This window comes from Panthera uncia, chromosome A2 (assembly GCF_023721935.1).
Source record: "Panthera uncia isolate 11264 chromosome A2, Puncia_PCG_1.0, whole genome shotgun sequence".
NCBI lineage: Eukaryota > Metazoa > Chordata > Mammalia > Carnivora > Felidae > Panthera > Panthera uncia.
Window position 1 is genome coordinate 83,728,298 of NC_064816.1, and position 21,514 is coordinate 83,749,811.

The following is a 21,514-nucleotide window of genomic DNA, read 5'->3' on the forward strand; positions in this document are numbered from 1 at the left end:
GGGGGCTTTGCCGGGCCAGGCTGCTGAGGAGGGGGCTTTGCCGGGCCGGGCTGTTGAGGTGGGGGCTTCGCCGGGCCGGGCTGTTGAGCAGGAGTTTTTCCTGTCCCTGGCTGCTGACCCAGAGACTTTGTTGCCCCAACTTGCTGAGATGGAGTCTTTGCAGGCCCAGGTGGCTGAGCTGGAGACTGTGACCCAGGTTGGTGAGCTGGAGATTTTGGTGCCCCTGGCTGCTGGGCTGGGGGCTTTGCTGGCCCTGGCTGCTGAGATGGAAGTTTGTCTGACCCAGCCTGTTGAGTTTGAGGCTTCGCAGGCCCAACAGGCTGAGCTGGAGACTTTGGCCCAGGCTGCTGAGCAGTAGGCTTTGTTGTCCCTGGTGGCTGGGCTGGGGGCTTTGCTGTCCCCGGCTGTTGAGCTAGGGCCTTCGCTGGCCCTGTTTGCTGAGCTAAGGGCTTTGCAGGCCCAGGCTGTGCTGTAGCAAGTTTTTCAGGTCCAGGCTGCTGGGCTGGAGGTTTTCCAGGACCTCCCTGCTGAATAGGTGGTTTGGATGGGCTTTGCACAGAGGGTTTAACAGATTCTCCCCTTAGTGTGTCTGACTGTTTTGTCTGAGGCCTGGTTGCATCTCTTTGAAGGGGCAATTGTGCCTGGTCTGTCTGAGGAGCCTGCGTAAGCCCCTCAATTGGCTTTCCTGTCCCTGAAGGTTGTAATTTAATCTTCTCTGGTTGCTGAGAAGATACTGATCTGGGAGAGCCATCCTGCTGCAGTGGGACCCTCGCAGGTCCTTGCTGCTTAGGAACTGGCTTAGGTGACTGTTGTGGTGGAGGTTTTGTGATTCCTTCGGGTTTTCCTTGTTCTTTCTGAGCCATTTTCTGTTTCTTGGCAGTTTCTTCCTGGGATGAATCAGTGTCTGATATCAAATCAAAAGGATTAAATTTATTTACAACCGAGGAGACAGCACTTAAAGGGTTAACCTCTGAGAGGAAGCCAGGCATCATACTAGACTTGTGCTCTTCCTTCAGATCAGTTCTGGACTTTGATTCTTTCAAGCTAATAGTGGAAGGACTCCTTCCAGGCAACTTCTGCTCTGACCTCAAAGTGTCTGTAGTTCTACTCTTACTGAGACCAGGCGGAGCTGAACGCCCTGGGTCCGGCGGTTTCCCTGATTGTTTTGGAGGATGACTACTATCCAACTCTTGTTTCCTAGAAGAGTGAAACAAAAAGAAGTAAAAATAATGGAAATTATCCCAACTCTAAATAATATGAAAAAGCTATTACTTTCTTACAGTCTCAAAATTACGCATGTATAAATATAATTAGAACACATTTTTGCAGTCTACTGTACGTGACCAGAAAAGGTTTAATCCCTCTGTTACTTTCTTTACATGGGTAGAGATTTTCAACAAGAAGGTAAACAAAAAGGGAAAAAAACAAAAATAATACCTGCTACCGTAAGTCATGAAAACATAAGAAATCTAGCTAGACATTATTTATAATAGTTTATTTACATTTACACTTAATAGAATCCAGCCATACTTAACACCTAATTATATTAAATTGATAAATCAAGGCAATGCCATGTTCTAGTACGTTCATGTTCAAAGAATGTTATTCTTCCAAATACTAGCAGCACCAAGAATTAAAACTAATCATTTTAAAATGTGGGAGTTTGTTCCAAACTTTTTTTTTGATGTTGTTTGTGTGTCTTACTTGATTACAAGAATTAAATTAGTCACATATGGCATGTGTGACATCTGGGAAATGTTTAGTAAAGGAAGTTATGTCAGGCATTTCCAGGGGCTGAGAAAGTTGATAGTCTATTCAATTTTACTCTGTCTACAAAGAAAATATCCATTAAATATTATCCTTATTAAACTTCATAAAATGAAAAGTCCTACTTTGATTAGAAATTTTTGAGAAATAATTCCCTATTTCTTGTAGAAGAAAAATATTATGTCATTTAATTATTATTCCAATAGCTAATACTTAATGAGATCTCTATGCAAAATAACAATTGATACTTACAGAATCTCGAGATATAGCCTGGTATACAACTAGTAATAAGCTGGTTGTGACCCCATTTTTGAAGGTATTGTTACTTTTCTCAGAAGAAAATATATAATAATCTCTTAATGTTTTGTGTAACACTCTTGCCACTGTTAGGCTATTAGTAATATTATTCATTATTAACAGCTTTAAGAATGTAACTAATCTGCAAAATTTCTTTTAATTCATAGACAAATATACATGATGGATTTTTTTTAAACAGTTTTGGAAACATGATCACTTTTAAATGACTATGGCTAAATAATTGTAAGTTTTTACTTTTAGCCAAAAATTAAATACATTAATTTTTTTTAAATAAGCCATTCTTCACTGATAAAGTTGCAACTAAAAAGAATAGGATATATTAGAATTGTTAACAAATAAAATTATAAGTATTGCATTTGATAATGTAGCTTTTTAATTTTGGAAAAGATTTATTTATTTTTAATTAAAAGAAAAAAGAGAAAGTTATTCAGTAGCACTTAAAATATGAGATAATCACAACAAAGTTCTATAAGTTTTGTTTTGTGAAAATTTACTTGCTAATGGGCCAGATTATAAATTTTTAATTTCAGATCATTTAGTACATAATATGAATTAAGTTTTTGAAGTTCCCCAAAGGATACAGAAATTTGAGTTAGATCAAGTCATAAGGCATAACAGAAAGAAACACAGAAGCATTCCCTCTAGTTAGCAACAAGTCCAAAGGAAATAATCTATACAAGCCAAGGTACGTAAGAAGTGATTTTCTGATAAAAGAGAAATAAATAGAATTCCTAGTTTTGGCAATTCCCTCCAGGGGAAAAAAAAAAAAATTAGGAAATTTGAGATAACTGAAATGAGGAACTAAAATTATTACCCTAATTAATTCCAACAGTTCTAAGATAGTTATCTTTTAAAAAGCTACGTATTTCCATTTGGGAAAATGATTTTGAATGTTTCTTTACAGGCCGCAAAAGCCATAGTAAACGACCTAAGATGGATTATTTCCAGAAATTCCACTGTTTAGATCTTCACATTATTCTGGAAATGATCCACATTCAATTAATGAAATCTACCACTCCTATGAAAGGGCACATTCTTAGGAACTTCGTTAGAGAAGTCCCTGTCTTATGAGTAATTATTAGGCATTTTTTTGAATTGGTTCCCTTGTGGAGTCCTAGAGACCTACATTTAAACAGAGTACAAAAGAAATCTATTCTTAATTTAACGAAATCCTCTTGAAAATACTATTAAGCTTAATCATTGTTTGTGTTATTTCACAGAATCCAGCCTATGTACAAAACAAATAAAAAATGAACTTTGTGAATACCAAGTAGTTGTGTTATCAACACCAAAATTCAAAGCAAGCTGCTTCCAGCAGAAATTACAATTGTATGTACTTCCTACAAGTATAGGTTATACAGTCTAACAAAAGCCCTGAGAAAATACTGACACAGATATGAAGATTGCCCTACAACTTAAACTAATTTCAGTTACTAGAATGATGTGAGTTAATGTAAAACATAGAGATGTGGATGTGAGAAATAGAAGGACAATCATTAAAAGAGATATAAGCTTAATCCTGAACAAAAATATAAGGATGTCTTAGCTAACTATGGTCTTTCAGTGAAGTTTTGTTTGGTGTAACAGTTGCTCTGTCAAAAACAAACATGACGAAAATGCAATCTGTGCCTTGTAAACTAGACTGGGACCTCCTAGAGAGGGAATGTGTTTCACTCATCTTTGCATCACTAGAACCGAATCTGTTAACTAGAGAGCATGTTTGATGAGTGAATGAATGAACACATGGATGACAATGAATTGATGAATGTATCAGGTTTTTGTTTTATGCTAGATTAATGCTTCATCAATTATTTTCAAAGTCTTCTGCAGTCCTTCCAAGGCATAAGTGCAAACATTCTATATGCATTTTAGAACCTGGGCTTGGCTTGCTACTCTAGGAAGAAAAAATGTTTGTTGAGTTGTCTACCAGTTGGAGAGATGCAAAGGAATACTAAAGAAAATAACAGATTCAGTCAGAATTCCTATGAAATATTCTGCTAATCAGAAGCACTTTTCAGTAAAGCCCTTCTCAAACCTGTAGTTGTAAATAGAATGAGTTGACCAAGTAATAAAATTGTCTTCCCCTGGGTCTTTAATAAATCAAAAATTCAGGAACATTTTGTTTGTAACCTGTAACTTCTAGCTTGTAACTACCCATGCTTTAAACAACCTCCTCTTTCATTACTACTGTCATCACCAGATTAGAATTTTTCTTTCATCATTTAGCAGAAAAAAATATTTCAGCTACAAATGAGGTAAACAGTATTCAAGGCTAAGAATATAAAAGCAGTTGGAATGCTAAAAAAAACTTTTTAATGGAACACATCAGGCAATGACACTTGACAGTGCTGAGTCACATAAAATTTTTGATATTAGAAATACAAGCAACTTCAGGAGTATCTATTCATTTTTATACTGTAGAGGATACTAGGGCTTAAAGTGGCTAATAGATTATCCAAGGCTATAAAACTAGCTAGTCACAGGGGCACCTGGGTGGCTCAGTGGGTTGAGCCTCTGACTCTTGATTTCCACTCAGATCACGATCCCAGTGTCCTGGGATTGAGCCCTGCATCGGGCTCCGTGCTGAATGTGGAGCTGCTTAAGATTCTCTCTCTGTCTCTGTCTCTCTGTCTCTCTCCATCTCTGTTTCTCTCTCTCCTTATGTCCCTCCCCTGCTCACACGCTCTCTTAAAAAAAAGAAAAAAAAAAAAAAAACAGTCACAGATATCTAGTATCCGGACTCCTGGTCAGGGTGGGGAGGGGAGTGGGAGTTCCACTGACTTCTCCACATGTAAAAAAAATGTAGATACATCAGAATAACTCCTAACAGTGCATAATTCAATACACAATTTGTCTGAAGCCATCACTGCCAGTGCCACCACTGCTGAGATTGATATTATTACTCTTTACAGAGTTCCTTCAAATTAAAATTCAAACAAAAATATCCCTGTCAACTTTTAACCAATCCTCACAATGATTCTACAAGATAGGTAAAACAAGTGTCACTTGCCTTATTTGAAGCAAGGAAACTGAGGCACAATGGCTGAAACACATATACAATTTGCCTTGAGTCAGTTAAAATGAATAGGATAAGAACTTAGGGTTTTGGGGTCTCAACCCTTATTTAAAAACAAAACAAAATACTTCCATGTCTGACACACTTAACCCCTTCAAACCTTAAAAAATTGGATACGCTTTTTTATATATACTTAGAGTGCTTCTAAAAATCTGAATCTAAACCAGGTGTTTCTTTGGTTATCCCATGCGGGGATAATAAATTTGCAAAAATTATGCATCTTTTATAAACATAATTCAGTAAAATATAAGGTTTTTAAAAATCAGAAACATATTGTTTATCTGTTGAGATGAAGCTTTCACCAATAAGTTTTGAGACCACAGATTACCTACTAATAATTCTACTCTAACAAAATTATCAATGGAGAATCTAAGTACTGTATAAAACCAGTTTCATAGGCTGAAATAGTATTTTTCAGCCACCCTCTGAACCAAAGAAAAGTTAGGATTGCAGAAATGAAAGCTCAAACTTTTTCTTGGTCTATGTAACCAGGGTGCTAAACCTGTTGCATGTACATATTAGGAAAAACTATAGAAGAGCTGACATACATTTCTAAAAAGCTAATAGAAGTACTGTACCTCGTTATTATCCCATAAAAATATAATATATGAGCATTCAAAATTTTTCCCAAGTTTTCATCAGTAGAGAAAAATGGTGCATATCATAAGCTGTTAAGACTTAAGATAATGGATAGAAAAGGCTTTATACCAAAGAAACAACCCCATATATTACTAGTTAGAAAAACAGATTTAATATAAAGGGTCAGGTTTTTACTAGTAGTGGTGGCTTCATTTCAAGAACACAGGATTTTTAGCTGATATATTGTGGAAACTTAAGATTTTATGTTAAAAATATTGCAACTATCCATGACACTTCTCCTACGTTAAAAGTTATTTGATAAAATTATATGCATATACGTATATGACAGCTTCTAAGTTAAAATATTTTTATGAAATAGAGGATAAGAATCTACACCTACAATATCCAGATCTTTCAATATCTCAAATGAAAATTGTAGGTCTCCCTTCAGTCAACATAAAGCAGGAATGGTTTCAGGACAACGGACAGAGAACTGTTCGCTAAGGGAGGGTGTAAAGTTAAAGGGTTTGTTTACAATAATAAAGGCAGGGCAGGCACAATGATTATACCCTCTTAGGGCTCTAATTAGAAAACAACTAATTTATTAGATGAAGCAAAATGGAGAGCTACAGAAGGAAATTAATACGGTAATATTACAGAATAGCTGTTAATTGCCTGTGCAAGTTGTCATTTATTTGGTTTGACTTGAAAACTATGTACTGGAAACTAATTTTAAGATAACACAAATTCACATGTTCTAAACTGTAAGATACTTTTGCATATAAAAGAGCAATAGTTTAAAAAATAGCATATGCTAATTCAGAAATACATGTACAGCACCTGCTCCGCTGCGACCGAACCATCTGTCTAATGCCATAATATATTTTAGGGTCCCTCATTGAATATAAAAGGTGTGTTCATTCTATACCTTCTACCTAAACAGCTCCTTTTCTCCTCTGGGGCTGGGGTGGGAAGGAAGGACAAATCACCTCCCAGGGAATTAAAGGTATTGTTACAGAAATATTTCAGACATCATTCACAGAGAAAAAGACGCCGAAATGACTGGGGAGGTTTAAACAGAGACAGGTAAACACCCAGTTCTATCCATTTCCCAACACGTCCGTTTTGTATTAATGGAAGACTTCCAGATTAGTAAAACACTGGAGGGCGTCTCTCCACGCCATCCTAGGGGAAAAAGGTTCCAAAAGGCCAAAAATCACAACCTAAAATCACAGTTCCAGGAATGCAACCCTTGACTATCCCACTAGAAACTCTACAATGCATCATTTTTATTCTGCCCAGAGAAGGCTTATGATCTCTTTCTCGTCACCCCATTAGGGAAAATAAAATGAACGGAAACCACATATATGTACTGCCGTGCTGGCACATACGGGTTGGCACATATGTGCACGGGAAGCTGTACATATATGCCTGGACATATACATCATGCTGTGCGTGCCTGTGCATGGAAGACGGCTCCGCAGCGGCCGGGGGAACGCTTCCCTTGGGCAGCCCCTGCGCCCTTGACATGACAGCGGCGATCTGTCTCCTCTCCTCTTCGCTCAGCTGGCTCAGATCCGCCTCCATGCCGGCCGGGATCACGGTGTGCAAGGAGCTCCCCGCCCCGCCAGCCCCTCCTCCGGCCGCCGCCGCCGCCGCCGCCGCCGCCAGCCCTTCCGGGAGCCCTTCCCCTTCCAAGCTCGCCTCGTTGCCCATGGCTCAGAGGGACTCGGGGCCGCTGCGCTCCCTCCTTGCGCTGCGTCCCCGTCGGGAAGCCCGCGGCCCGACGAGCAACCGGAGCCGGGGTCCGCCGTGGGGCGTGCAGGCGGCCGAGTCCCAGGGCTCGGGACCCGGCACCGCTGCCCGGAACGCCAGGCGGGTGTTAGTCCCGCTCGCAGGTGACGCCCGCAGCTGGTGCCTCCTCCATGTTGGACAACTCCCCGAAGCCGCCTCAGCGGCCGGAGTCGGGAGAAGCAGGTCTGAGCAGTGCCAGCCGGGCGCCGTCCGCCCCTCCCACCGCGCCCCGCCTCCTCGCCCGCGCCCTCGCAGTGCGCATGCCTGTCTCGGAACAGGTGATGGCCGCACCCGCGCCCATCCCGTTCTGCGTCGCTCTGTATCCTTCCACACTCTCAGCACCGATTTAAAGGAGCCCGGGGAGAGCGCAGCTGAAAACCGGGACAACAGCCGGCGTTTCTTTCAGGCATATTTCAGGATGCCTCAACCTGAGTTTTAGCGGATTACAGTCAAGGGGTGGGGAGGGGCTGGAGGGGAGGTGTCAGTTTCCTTCTTTGATTCATGGGATCTGTAGTTTCAAAAAAAAAAATTTTTTTTTTGTTTTTTTTTTAAGGGAGCGTTTTTAAAGATTTTAGTAATGGATTCAGGTAACGAGATTAACAGGAGAAATCTCTGATGCCTTTGGGACAAATTTCCCCAAAGGAGCCGAAACTGGACCTTTTCACTTAGGACTTTTCCAGAATAATTACATTAAAACCTTAGGTACAGCAACCGCAAGGAGGTAAAGTTTTTGAATGCTTATCATTGTATTGTTCCCTAAAGGGACTACACAAAAGTAAGGGGTTACGGGAAATTATGGAAGAGATACTGTAGTAAAATTCAGATTGTAGAGTATTAAAATGTTCAAGTGGTGTGAAATTTTGAAAACATGAATTCAGTCCTTTTTTTTACAAATGGACAGAATAACCAAAAAAGTGGAATTAATCTGTACAGACACACACAGATGGCTAGCAGCAGAGTTGTAACTAATAACCCATCCCCACTCACCCGAAACGCACAAATTCTTCTTGCTACATTTCCTCAAAGGGAATGTTTTCCTTCAACACCGAATCCACAACCCCAATTTTACTATCTACCTTTGCTAACAAAATGGACGTAATGTCTCAGTTGTTGAGATTAATCAAAAGCTAACAACGGGAACGAAAAAATAAATAGAAATGAATAAATTGCCCTGAGAGTTTCTAAGTGTTTACAATAAGCGTTATAAAAGTTTTATATTTTGCATTCCACCAGTATCAAAACTAAAAAATGGTTCAGTTATAAAATTTGTGACACTTTTTTTTTCATGTTTATTTATTTTGAGAGAGAGTGCTGGCACAGTGGGGAGGGGCAGAAAGAGAATCTTAAGCAGGCTCCACACCCAACTGGGGAAGTGGGGTGGAGGGCAGAGTGTTCCATCTCATGAATCCTGAGATCCTGACCTGATTCAAAATCAGGAGTTGGATGCTTAACCAACTGAGCTATGCAGACACCCCAAAGTGTACTGCTTTTAAAAAAGTCCAGTCATCAGATGAAGTTTCACTGCTGGTTGGGTTCCCATAAAAACTTTGCATAAAGTTTAATTCTCTTACAACACATTGAGATGTGACTTCCAAAGTCAAAGCTACAAAGTCATGCTTTGTAAAGAGAATGCTTTCACCTCATACAAACCAATGACATGAAGCAACCTAACATTCTGAGGGGCACGTTTGGAGACAATATGTTATCATCATATTTCTAAAAATGAGTTTGCCTCAAAAAAGATATAATCGGTACATAATCCTGAATCTCTGACAAAATGAGTAACTGCTCCAATGCCCAGGCAGCCCCTAGGAATCAAACTCTAGTTTTGTGACAAAAATACATCCTATGTATTCACATCCACAAACGACGAAGTTAAAAAATTGCTAGGATGAGCACTCTTTTCAAAGTCTAGCCTCAGAATAATGATTAAACTAGAAAACAAATGGTTAATGCTATATTCTCTCTTATTATAGATGGAAAGGAACCTTTAAAGTAATAAGAAAGAAATAAGTGTTAATCAATATGCAAAGTAGTGTGCAGACTAAACAAGAAGTCATAACCTGTAAGATGGGAGTATTATAGCCCATTGCGAAAACATGTGCATTCACCTTCTCCTTCCCTCCTCTCCCAGGAGGAAACATCAGAAAACAGGGAAATGGGACATGTGGTAGAAAGAGTGAATGCACTGTGAAAACAAGTGGGAAACATTTGGGTTGTTGACTTTGTAAAATAATTTTGCCTTTAGGATCTTCATACCTGTGAGTTTCTAAAAATGTTTAATTTTTCAGCCTTCCATTCAGGCTTAACAGTTGCTTGTGCTTGGGAGGTGTTTCAGATCTAAAGAAAAACACTAGAGCAAAAGCCAGGTGCTTTGCTTGTGTGCGAATTCTCAGAATTCTGGGAGTACAAGGATGAGAAGTCAAATGCTATAGATAACTTTATGGAGTTTGTTCTTGCTTACCCAGAAAAAATGTCACAGTTTCATTCTGCAAATTAACTAATGGTGCTATATTCAAAATCTTTGTTGTTCCCTGTTCATTATACTTACCGTAAATATTTATTTGAATTTGGATTGATTTAACAAGCTGATAGTTCAGCTCCAATTCACTCAGCCTGATAGGTAAGTCATAAAAGTGATCAATTTATGAACACCTTCACTGCTATATACCATTATGTCTTTCTAAAATGGCTTCTCAACTCTAGAAAACCAGATCTTTTCCGTTGTTTACTTCTTGCCTCCCTTCCCCAGGTAGGTTCTATTTTAGTAGATTAGAACAAATCTAAATGTGATAATTAACAACTAAATATGACTAGATAATGAATGCTTGGCATGAAATTGCCCAGTCTACCCATGGTCCTCACAGATACCACTCAACCCAGGATAAAATCGAATAGACCAACTTGTATGTCACATGCGCAATACTTGAATGAGTTCAGGGTCTGCAAAAATTAAACTCAGAATAGTCTTCACCAATATAGAAAAATGTGTAGTCTCACTAGTCTTTAAAAACCTACAATTAAATAATCCTTGTATAATTTAATTTATCCTTTTATTTAAAAATAATAGCATGTATTTATTAAACTCTATTTAGTAAGCAATTATCTTAATATGGGCGTATTTATTAAATGCCCATTATATCTCTATTAAGACCATTTTAATGGTGCTAGTAAGTGTTTTGTAAAATAGGCCCTTTCATAAGCTAAATTTGTGAGTATAAATAGATTCAACCTTTCTGGAAGATAATTTAGCAATATCTATCAATAGCCTTAAAAAGAGTCATAATCTGTGATACACTTCTGGAAATCAGTTACCAAAGAGACTGAGTTACAAAAATGACTGTGGAAAAAAAATGTTCCCTAGAGAATTATTTTTAATAGCAATAAATAAAAAGGCATTACTGCCCTCATAAATAAGAATGGAAAAGTAAAACCTGGTACAACCAGATGTTTGTATTTTATGAAAATATTAATTTAAAATAATGCTTTTAATTTTTCTTAACATTACTCATTTTTGAGAGACAGAGAGAGACAGAGCATGAGCGGGGAAGGCGCAGAGAGAGAGGGAGATACAGAATCTGAAGCAGGCTCCAGGCTCTGAGCTGTGGCACACAGCCCGATGCAGGGCTTGAACTCATGAACTGCGAGATCATGACCTGAGCCGAAGTCGGATGCTCAACCAACTGAGCCAACCAGGCGCCCCTAAAATAATGCTTTTAAAGAGTTCATTATAGGAAAAAATTCACAAAGTATACATAGGATAAGTTTTCATAAACTTATATGATCACAATTGTGCAAAAAAAAAAAATTAAACTACTAAAATGCATAGAAAATAAACCCAGGAAAAAAATCAAATAAACCAACGAACAAAACCCATACAAGTAAAACCTAGGTTTATGAGAATAATTCATTCCAGAAACATGCTTGTAATTCAAAGCATATCAAAGCAAATTTCATGAACCATTGGCTCAGTTGTGATCATGAGACATTTGGCCTCATGTACTATTTGTATTACAAGACATCACTCATTTGTTCAAGTTAAAATTTATTAGCAATGTTTGTTCATCTTGAGAACACTCACAGAACAAGTTACTCACAATTCAAGGTTTTACTGTGTATTTAATAAGTAATCTTACTTTTTCTTCCTAATTTTCTGTATTTTCCAAAATGAATTTGTCGATTTTTCTTTATGGTATAAGAGTCCCAATAATTATGAGTAGTCATTTTTAAAAACCACAAAAACAATGAACTTGGGTGAAGCTAGGTAAGCAAAATTCTAACATCATTTTGTAGCAAATGCCTATGAAGAAACTGGAAAAAAAAAAAAGTGCCACGGTATATAGGCTAATAGTGATTTCGTGTTATTTGATGAGTGGTAAAACTTAAAGTATTCTTATACTTTCTATATTTAAAAGACCATGCATTTTAGTGTATGCATGGATGCATATATTCATGTTTGTGTAAATATAGACAGTCTGACATTTTTATATAGGTACATACCTTTTTTTAATGTTCCTTCTCTAGTGGAAGGTAAGAGAAGATTGTGTTAATTTAGTGGAGCAAGAACCTGCAGTGGTTTAAGGACCAACTTCATTTTTGGCTGTGGTTGATCTGCTTCTCAATTGCAGCTCTAAGCCATTTTTTGTTAGCTTTTCTTTAAAATGAGATTTGCAGCTACAGTGGAGGAAATTCAAGTGAGATTATAGTTGATTATGAACTGGCTTCTCAATTTTGAGAAAAAAAACATGAGAAGTATTTTAGAACAAAGTTTGATAAATTTATTTTTGAATTGTGACATCTGGACTATCAGGCAGTTGTGGGGTTTTTTTGTTTGTTTCCCCTTTTATACATATTCTACAGCAAAATATAATTTAAAATAAAAGAAAAAGTTAATTGTACTTAAAATATGTTCCTATGGGTACAGGATGTATAAAATATTATGAATAGGGGCACCTGGATGGCTCAATGAGTTAAGCAGCTGACTCTAGATTTTGGCTCAGGTCATGATTTCGTGATGATGAGACGGAGCCCCTCACTGGTCTCTGCACTGGGCCTGGAGTCTGCTTAAGATTCTCCTCACTCTGCCCATCCCGCATATGCTCGCTGGTGCTCATACTCTCTCTCTCTCTCAAAAATAAAATAAAATAGAGGCACCTAGGTGGCCAGTCACTTAAGCATCCGACTCTTGGTTTCAGCTCCGGTCCTGATCTCATGGTTCCTGAGTTCCAGCTCCACTTGAGATTCTCTCTCTCTCTCTCTCTCTCTCTCTGCCCCTCCCCTGCTCACTCTGTCTCTCAAAATAAATAAACTTCAATAAGTAAGTAAACAAATAAATGAAATGAAATAAATTTAGTTACTATGCCACTTTACACTAGTACTTTTTAAGTTGAAAATTACCAACAAGTCATGATGTTATAACATAGATGATTCAGCATTATGTATTCACCTGTTTCATAAATAGACTTTAGAATTCAGAACCTACTCCCTACTCTTTGGAAAATGGAGACATGTATGCACGTCCTAGTTACATGATGTTTTGGTTGACAATGTCTGACTTTAAATCCCAGCAGCTCTGCCATCTTACATCTATTTGGGTTAGCGAGTCACTAGCTTTTTAGAATGTGGGGCTCCTCAACTGTAAAAATGGAGACAATAATATATACTACCTCTCTGGGCTCTTGTCATAGTTACATTAGAAAAAGATGTGAATGCACTTTTGAACCAAGAAACATATCAGTACAGTTGTGGCAGATTGTTACAATACTTGTCCTAGATGAATCACACCTCCCTGTGTCCACTGCCCTTTAAAGTGGGACTGCCATGCTTCCCATCAAGATATACTGTTTCCTCACCCTTAGACTGGAGCTGAACCCCTATCTTATTTTTATCAAGAGAATGTAGTGGGAGAGGCATGTAACTTGCTAGGCTAGCCTTCCTATATAGCCCTCTTCATGCTCAGAGACCACCATAATCTAAAGAAGCTCAGGAGGTGAGACTCCATGAAGAGAGGAGCCCAGCTGCCCCAGTCTCCAGCGATCCCAGCTGAGGCCTTGATGAGTCCCGCTGGAGAACCCTCCCTGCCTCAGAGAGCATATCTGCTGGCTACAGTCACATCACTGAGCCAGGTGAGACCAGGAGAACTGCCCAATCAGCCGAGAGAATCAGGAAATAGAATAATAGTTATTATAGTAATTATTGTCTTATTTTAAGTCACTAACTTTTGGGGGTTTTAGTCATTTAACTGATATTCCAGTTTTTACACATTATGATTATGCATAATCTTTCAAAATTCCCTTTTCATTCTTTTGCTTCTAGTGACTATTTTCCCATTTACTGTCCAGATGGACTTGAGTTATTTGTTCAAAATTTCCAAATACCACCCTTCTAAACTATAAATGGGAAAGAGCCCAATTATGCTGAATACTTACGTACTTGTTTCGTGAAAGGCTCAAACAAGAAAATATATGGGAAGATCATTTTTCAACTATGTAATGCTATCCAAATATAAAGTTATATAAAAAGATGAAAAATTTATGCATGAGAATGTTTCTGAGAAAGACCAATGTATTTATTTGAGAAACTTCTGGGAGAGGAGGCATTCTTAAGGTCCTACTCAAGATGGTGGCTAGATTAACAATTTACAGATCCTTGGGATTAGAGGTTCAAAAATATTTTTAAGATTTTTTTAAAAATATGATACAAAAAGTATACATTATATAACAGTGACTTTAATATCTATCTAGTAAAACCTGTTAATATTCACATTATCCTTCAAAGGAGTCAGAATCACATCAGCTAGAGGATATTCAGTTTTACCTAGCCTGGTGATGGACTGCAGCTCAGACATCTTGAAAAGTTAGGGCTTTCTCTGAATTGCTCTGTATTTCAGAATAAAGAGAGCAACTTGAATTGGTTGAGTAGCATGGGTTCGAAGTCAAAAGTAGAGAAATGTATGAGGATGAAAGGAACCTGATGCCACTTACTTTGTGGAAAGGTGAATTAGAAGTGTCCTCACTGCTACCCTCTAGTGGTGATGTGGCATAGGGGCCTTTGCAGGACTGACCTGTCCCTGAGGATCCTAGGTGGTTCCTGTAGATTGTACAATGGAAAGCCCAGCTCCGTCTCCCTCATGCAAATTCCAGGAAAATTTACATTACTAAGGAATTTACGCATTATTGATTCTTTGAGGGAGGAGAGAGGTGAGGAGTGGCACAGAAAGAGAAGCAAAGATTTATATCTGACTTGATACACATTAAAAATATAGGCAAGGTACATACGATGTATACGCACGGGAGCTGGAAGACAAAAGATTTTTAACATCTGTGGTTCAGTCATTATTATCATATGGGCTGAAGTGTAAAGTCTGTAATGGTTTTCAGAGAGTCCCATAATTTTCCCATATGCTAATTCCAAGTTCATGGGATAAATCTTTAGAAAGTTTTGCTCTTGTCTGTCTGCAAGCAAAGAAAGAATAGATGAATTTTAATAGGGATATCTCAAGTGTAATTGGAAAAATTTACAAGTTACTCTTTCAATAATAAGTCAAAACCCTGAGAGAATATTATGTTTATCTATAGATATTTTGAAAAGGATCAATAGTTGGCCCTCATCTCAGACAAATTATATCAAAATCTTGATGGAAGGGCATGACATTTGTATTTTTAAAACTCCCCAGATGATTGTATTATAGAGCTTGGGGTGGGAAGTACTACTTCGAAAGGATAGAAGATTTTAATGTCAGCATTACAAGACTGAAGACAAGAAAGAGGCACTTGGGAATCCATGTAGACTTTTCTTTGAAGCTGAAGCCGAAGGCATCATCAACATAGTTGCCATCGTCAGAAATTATTTTTTTAAGAAAAAAGCAAAAGTCACAGATTTACTCTTCAAAAATGGTAGCCTATCTGCATTTGGACTATGGTATGCAATTCTGGTCACTGCATTTTGAAAAATGTGCAATAGATTTAGAGAAGCACAGCAAATCAAAGAAAAGAAGACATAAAATCACTCTAATCAAGAAGACTGAAGGGGTGAATCTAGAAGAATAAGAGCCTCCTACTGAAGAACGCGAATTCAGGACATGTTTACCCAAATGTGCTAAACTAAAACCAAGGGGATTTTAGGACACATGGAAAAGACATGATTAAGAAAAAAATAGTAACAGGATATAGCACATGTATGGATGGATTTATATATCATATTAGAATGGATAATCCTAATTCTTCACTAACATCACTTTTCTCCTCTTTGGGACAAGTAGCTACACACAGTTGCCAGCTTCTCTTGCAGTTCTACGTGGCCCTGTGATCCAGCTCTACCCGATATAAGTATGCTACTTCCAGGACCAACCAAAGGAATTCTGGTATGTACACCTCCATGGGTGACAAAGTTGGAGACTAGGGTTTATGTGGATGGAAGATGGCAGAACCATTGGGTGGATTCCATTGGGAGAGTTTCCTCAATGACCACGTATGGAATTCTGCCTTTCCACCTAAGACCACCTTCCCTGGGACAGTTTGTGAGTGAGGGAGGAGGAAACATATATATTACAGAGATACGTCTATACAGGAGAAAGTAACACCAATAAAATACATTCCCTCCTTATCCTTTCCACATCAGTGATCCCGATTCCACTTTTCTTTTGAAATAGCAAGACACAAGACAGGTAAATCTGGGTGCTTCAGTGACTCTTGAAAATGCCATGCTCACTTTTTCTCCAGTTTCCGTTTTTCCTCAATATGGCAAGATTGTCCCCTCACTCCGATCCATCTATGCCTTTCCCCAGGCCAAACCCATTCATCATCAGAAGACCTTTTCCTATTGTGAAGCTGCTACTGTTCTCAATCATTATTTGAAAATCTTACTCATTTGGCATTTTTTTACATATAGTCTTCCTTTCTTTGGTGAACTGTTTCAGAACTGAGTTTTTCAAGTAATGCAACAATGTTTTTATTTCTCTTGCCGTCCCATCAGTATCTAGTGCACATAGTGAATGCCCAACCAACAGACATCAAATGCATTACTTAATGAGATGTCTTCAGGTTAAAAATGTGAATAATGCAAAACAGACATTAGGTTATTTTGTGGGGGACTTCTATAAATGAGAAATAAGGGATGGCCTTCATTGAGGTGAAGAAATCCTATAATGATACAATTTTTAACTCATAAATATTATATATTTAATGTATCACCAAGGCACTCTGTTAAGTATCTTATATATGTTTTGATCTCCATTAATCCTTCTGACAGTTTTATTACGTAACTATTGTTTTGTCCACTTTATAAGTGAAAATATAGAGATTAAGGAAAGTTATTTCAATTTCTCAAGGTCTTTTAACCAGCAAATAACAAGAGAGAATTCAAACCTCACCCAACCTGAATCTTATACCGACTGCTTTCCTCACTTAAACTATCTTCCATTTCTAATTGTAAAAGATAGTTCCTGCTAAAGAGCACATAGACTCATGGGGTGGTATATCCTATGGCCACTGTCAGAACTTGGATAATACACTTAGTATACTGGAAGTACATATACTTTCTTTAACAAGCTAACCCAAAAGTATAATAAGTGGAAAATGGCATTTGGTCCTTTGTCCAAGAAATATTCCAGGCAGCCAAAGAGAATAAAAATAAATAAGGATATTGAAAAAAATATAATGAAAGCACTTCTCATTATTCAGATTTTATAGTAGGATTTAATAATAAATTGTCTTTATCATTATCAATTTATCATGTTTTATTTGCAGTTAGGGCTAGATGCTTTGACTTCAAATCAGACGGCAAGAATTTTATGTTCACCATTTCAGGAGCCATTTGGGGAATGTTTAATTTTATTCCATCCAAGCTCTAGATTTGCCAGGTTAATTATTGATGAGTAAGCGGAGGATGGAAAGGATTTTATATAATCCTGCCTGAGGCTTCCCATGTCTTCCCCCATCCGACTTACAGCTCATATAAAAAGATCAGTGTCTGCTCTTGGCAGATGGTCCATAACCTGCCTATAATAATAATACTTCATGTTTTTCATTTATTGCAGGGATCTCAAACTTTTGAAAACCAACAGCCATACAACACAGCAACAATCATCATAGGTCTGTTTTACAAATGGTTAACCTGTAGAAATGAATCAATGAGCCAGACTCCAGCATACTCTTGAGTCATTTACACCTGCCACCAGAGAAGTTTTATTTTTCACACATGTTATGCTCATCATCCATAAGACCAAAGACCTACCAACCACAGGTTCAAAATCTCAGCTCTGCAAAGAAAAAAGAGTAATTGTATCAATCTACTAAATGATACTCCAAAGTAGATAACCATGGTCTTTTATGGATTTCTTTGCCATTCTTGACAGGAAGTGGTAGCTATTTTTAATCATACAAACTTAAAGACTAAAACAGAAGCTATTAGATTTTCCAAGGAGGAAAGCCCCCGTCTGAAGAGAACAATACAGTTTCTTTCTTGTCATCTTATGGGTTTCATTCCATTCTCAAATGCATCCTGAGGAAAGATGAACTGACAGGCACCAGAAGCAAGGTCATACCCTTTAGATCACCAATTTGCTTTAGGGGACCTAGAAGCCCATCTTGGAATCATCTCTCTTGCCCACCTGCCTGCCTGCCTTACCAGCCAGAGATGGTCTCCAGGCTGAGGCTTCCTTCATTCAGCAGCCATCCTTAGCACCCACTATGTGTGCATGCTAGAAATATAGTGATATACAAAGCAGACTCAGTTCCTGTTCGTGAAATGAGTGTATAGTGTAGTAGGGAGACACAGATATTTTAAAAGGTAATTACACATGTGTTACTATCAAAAATAGCAAGCTAGCTGATGTGGACAAGACTTCTTGCTGAAAAGAACTAAGAAATTGGTCAAAATGCATTCAAAGGAATATTAGTGTGAATTAGAGCTGAAAATACAGTGAAGGAAGATGAGAACCTGCAAGCTGCTTCTGCGCTGAGAGCATTTGCTGATTTGGAAAAAATTCAACTCTCCTTCAAACAGCCTCAGTGAGCAAGGAGGACAGAAATAAAAACCCAGAGTCTGCGAGCAGTGAAGGGTCTGACATGAGATCCTCCCCAAATAATAAGCTGGAACACGAAAGGGCTACAGGGCAAGGGTGAACTGGAAAGGTATCACTTCTTTCTTTAAATTGCCTAAGTTCTTCAGAAAACAGTCTCAAATTTCATCTCTCCAATATTAAAGTGGCCTCCAGGTAAAAGGCAAAAGCCAAAGGAAGTCTTATCTGGAGGAAGATACTTTCACCATAGACCTCTATAAATTTCTGTTCTTTCAGGGAAAGAGGAAGACATATGCTTAGATTTATGGTTGTTTCAGGGGAGCTGGTGAAATGTAGCTCAAGACTTTCTGGAATAGTTCAAGAGAAGAATGGGAGAAGAAACTAAAGAGAGTGAAATAAAACAACACTGAGTAGTAAGAAGAGCCCAAGGGATCCTTGAGCCAGAGACTGTAACATTGTCTATGATCCTTCTGGGCAATGTATGCTTCCCGGACCTTCGACATCAGCACCATCTGAGAGATTATGGGAAATAGACTCTCAAGCCTGAACCCAGACCTACGGAATCGGAATCTGCATTTTAACAAAATCCCTAGGTGATTCGTATGCACACTGAAGTTTGAAATAATGAATGGGAATAATGAAACCTGATCTAGATCAGTGAGAATGGGAAAAGAGAAGGACTGTTAGATATGTAGCTGCTGCCCATTACAATGTTAGAGGCCATGGGTTGGCTAACAGACTCTGTAGTTTCTAACTTAAGCACCAGAAAGATGATGCTTCAACAGGCTTTCAAATCCCATGGCATGCACAAAGCCATTAGGAAGGCAAATGGTATTACACAATTTTTTTGTCCCACTTGTTGCTTTGGCTTAGAGAAAATGGATAGTTAGAGCTTCCATGTGATTAGAAGTGTAATTGGAATTCAGTATCTTGAGTCTGGAACCAGTAATTGTTCTGCTGAGCATAATATTGGACAAAGTATTTTCCAGGTGTGATGAGCAAAACTAAATCCAAAAAAAAAAAAAAAAAAATCAACTTTCCAGGAGATGGTTGGAGTCAGCCAGCCTCTGCTCCACTGTAACCATGTGGGATTAAAAAAAAAAAAAAAAAAGGCATGATGAAAAATGCAGGTATGTCAGAGGATGTGCAACAGGACTTGCCGGAGCAATACAGCACAGACGATCTTGCAACCTATGCGGAGATGGAGTCTGACAAGAAGTACATCCCATTCTGGCAGTGCACCATGAGGAGAACTGGAGAGAGTAAGTGATACACAAAACCAAACACTGTATCTGCTTCTACCTGGAACAAGTGGTCATTCACCTGTTCAAACCTAGTAAAAAGCTTGGACTGTGTCATGTTTGTTGTGATCAATCTAAAATAAGGACTGCAGCCTAAATTCCAAATACCAGAGAATGAAATCATCATCCTTGCTGAGAAAACACTTTGACCTCTGGACCTTTATTATGTTGCTTTGTACAGGGCATTCTCTGTACTAGTTTGTTTGTCCCCCACCCCCTTTCCTTTTTTTTTTTTCATACTAGTTTTTTATAGTTATAAAACAATTAGCAAAATAAGTAAACAAACAAAAAATCCACCCTCCCAAAAAAAAAAAACCAAAGAAACACTAATCTGAAAGATATATGCACACCTATGTTTATTGCATCATTATTTACAATAGCCAAGATATGGAAGCAAGCCAAGTGTCCATTAATAGATGAACGGATAAAGAGGATGTAATACACACACACACACACACACACACACACACACACACACACTGGAATATTTCTCAGCCATAGAAAGAATGAGATCTTGCCATTGGCTACAACATGGATGGATCTAGAGGGTATTATGCTAAGTGAGATAAGGGAAAACAAATACCATAGGATTTTGCTTATATGTAGAATTTAAAAAAAAATAAATGAGCAAAAAAAGAAACAAACAAAAACAATTTGGACTATTAAATACAGAGAACAAACTGATGGGCGCCCTGGAGAAGGTGTGGAGGGAGATGGGTAAAATAGAGGCAATTAACAAGTACAAGCTTCCAGTTATAAATTAAAAAATTAAGCACAGAGATGAAAAGTACAGGATAGGGAATCTAATTAATTTTTAAAAATTAGCCATATTTTAAAAATTAGAGGCGCTCCTGGGTAGTTCAGTCTATTTAGTTTCCAACTCTTGATTTTGGCTCAGGTCGTGATCTCATGGCTCGGTTGGGTTCAAGCCCCACTTGGGGCTCTGCACTCACAGTGCTCCTCCGGTAGTGACTAACATGACAAGCCAGTTACTGGAGGCTAAATGTAGCCCATATTCACATAGTAATCTGTACATGCTATTCTTCTTTTAGTTGGAAGATTTTCTATTAAAAAATGTTAGATGTCATGCTTCCTTGGAAAATTGAAACTGACCGCCCTGAGCCCATTCGTGCTAGGCAACACTCGACTGGAGTAGCAGCTTTCTCCATTAGGTCTGCTCCCACCTGACTTCTTAGTTTATGTTCCCCGCCTCCTGTAGACATTTTGTGTTTCACCACGCCACAGTCTCCATTTCTCCACTAGAGGAGACACTATATTTCTACCAATTAGAGATAACTAATGAGGGCTTATAAAATTCATAACTGATTTTAGACCTATCAACAGAACTACATTTTTAAAAGATGGACAGTGAGATGTGCAGTATGTTAGAGACTTCACCCACATTTTCTTCTTTGCATCTCCACTGATTCCTTTGAGCTTATTGGTTTGTGTGCCTGAATAATAAGTAGTGACAGGTTGAAGTTTTTCTGTATCTTTGTCAGAGTTGCAATTAATAATCATGTAAGTAGAATAATAATGATGACAATATGGGGGGAGGTTAAAAAACCTTTAGTCATTACCTCCCAAAATAATTTCTAATAAACGTCATACATGAACTCACTTATTTCTAAAAATCTGTTTGAGGTCAAGAATTAACAT

At 38.1% G+C, this 21,514-nt stretch overlaps 1 protein-coding gene across 1 annotated transcript in view; it reads right to left on the minus strand.

Moving 5' to 3' along the window:
- The window catches only part of PCLO (piccolo presynaptic cytomatrix protein), a 424,370-nt gene extending 416,372 nt beyond the window's left edge, over positions 1 to 7,998 (minus strand). The window contains exons 1-2 of the mRNA XM_049641366.1: positions 7,200 to 7,998; positions 1 to 1,197 (exon numbers count right to left, since the gene is read on the minus strand). The exon at positions 1 to 1,197 is cut by the window's left edge and continues 391 nt beyond it. Coding sequence (XP_049497323.1) covers positions 1 to 1,197; positions 7,200 to 7,456 — 1,454 coding nt within the window. The 5' untranslated portion in view covers positions 7,457 to 7,998. The remainder of the gene's footprint in view (positions 1,198 to 7,199) is intronic.
- Between the last annotated feature and the right edge of the window lie 13,516 nt (positions 7,999 to 21,514).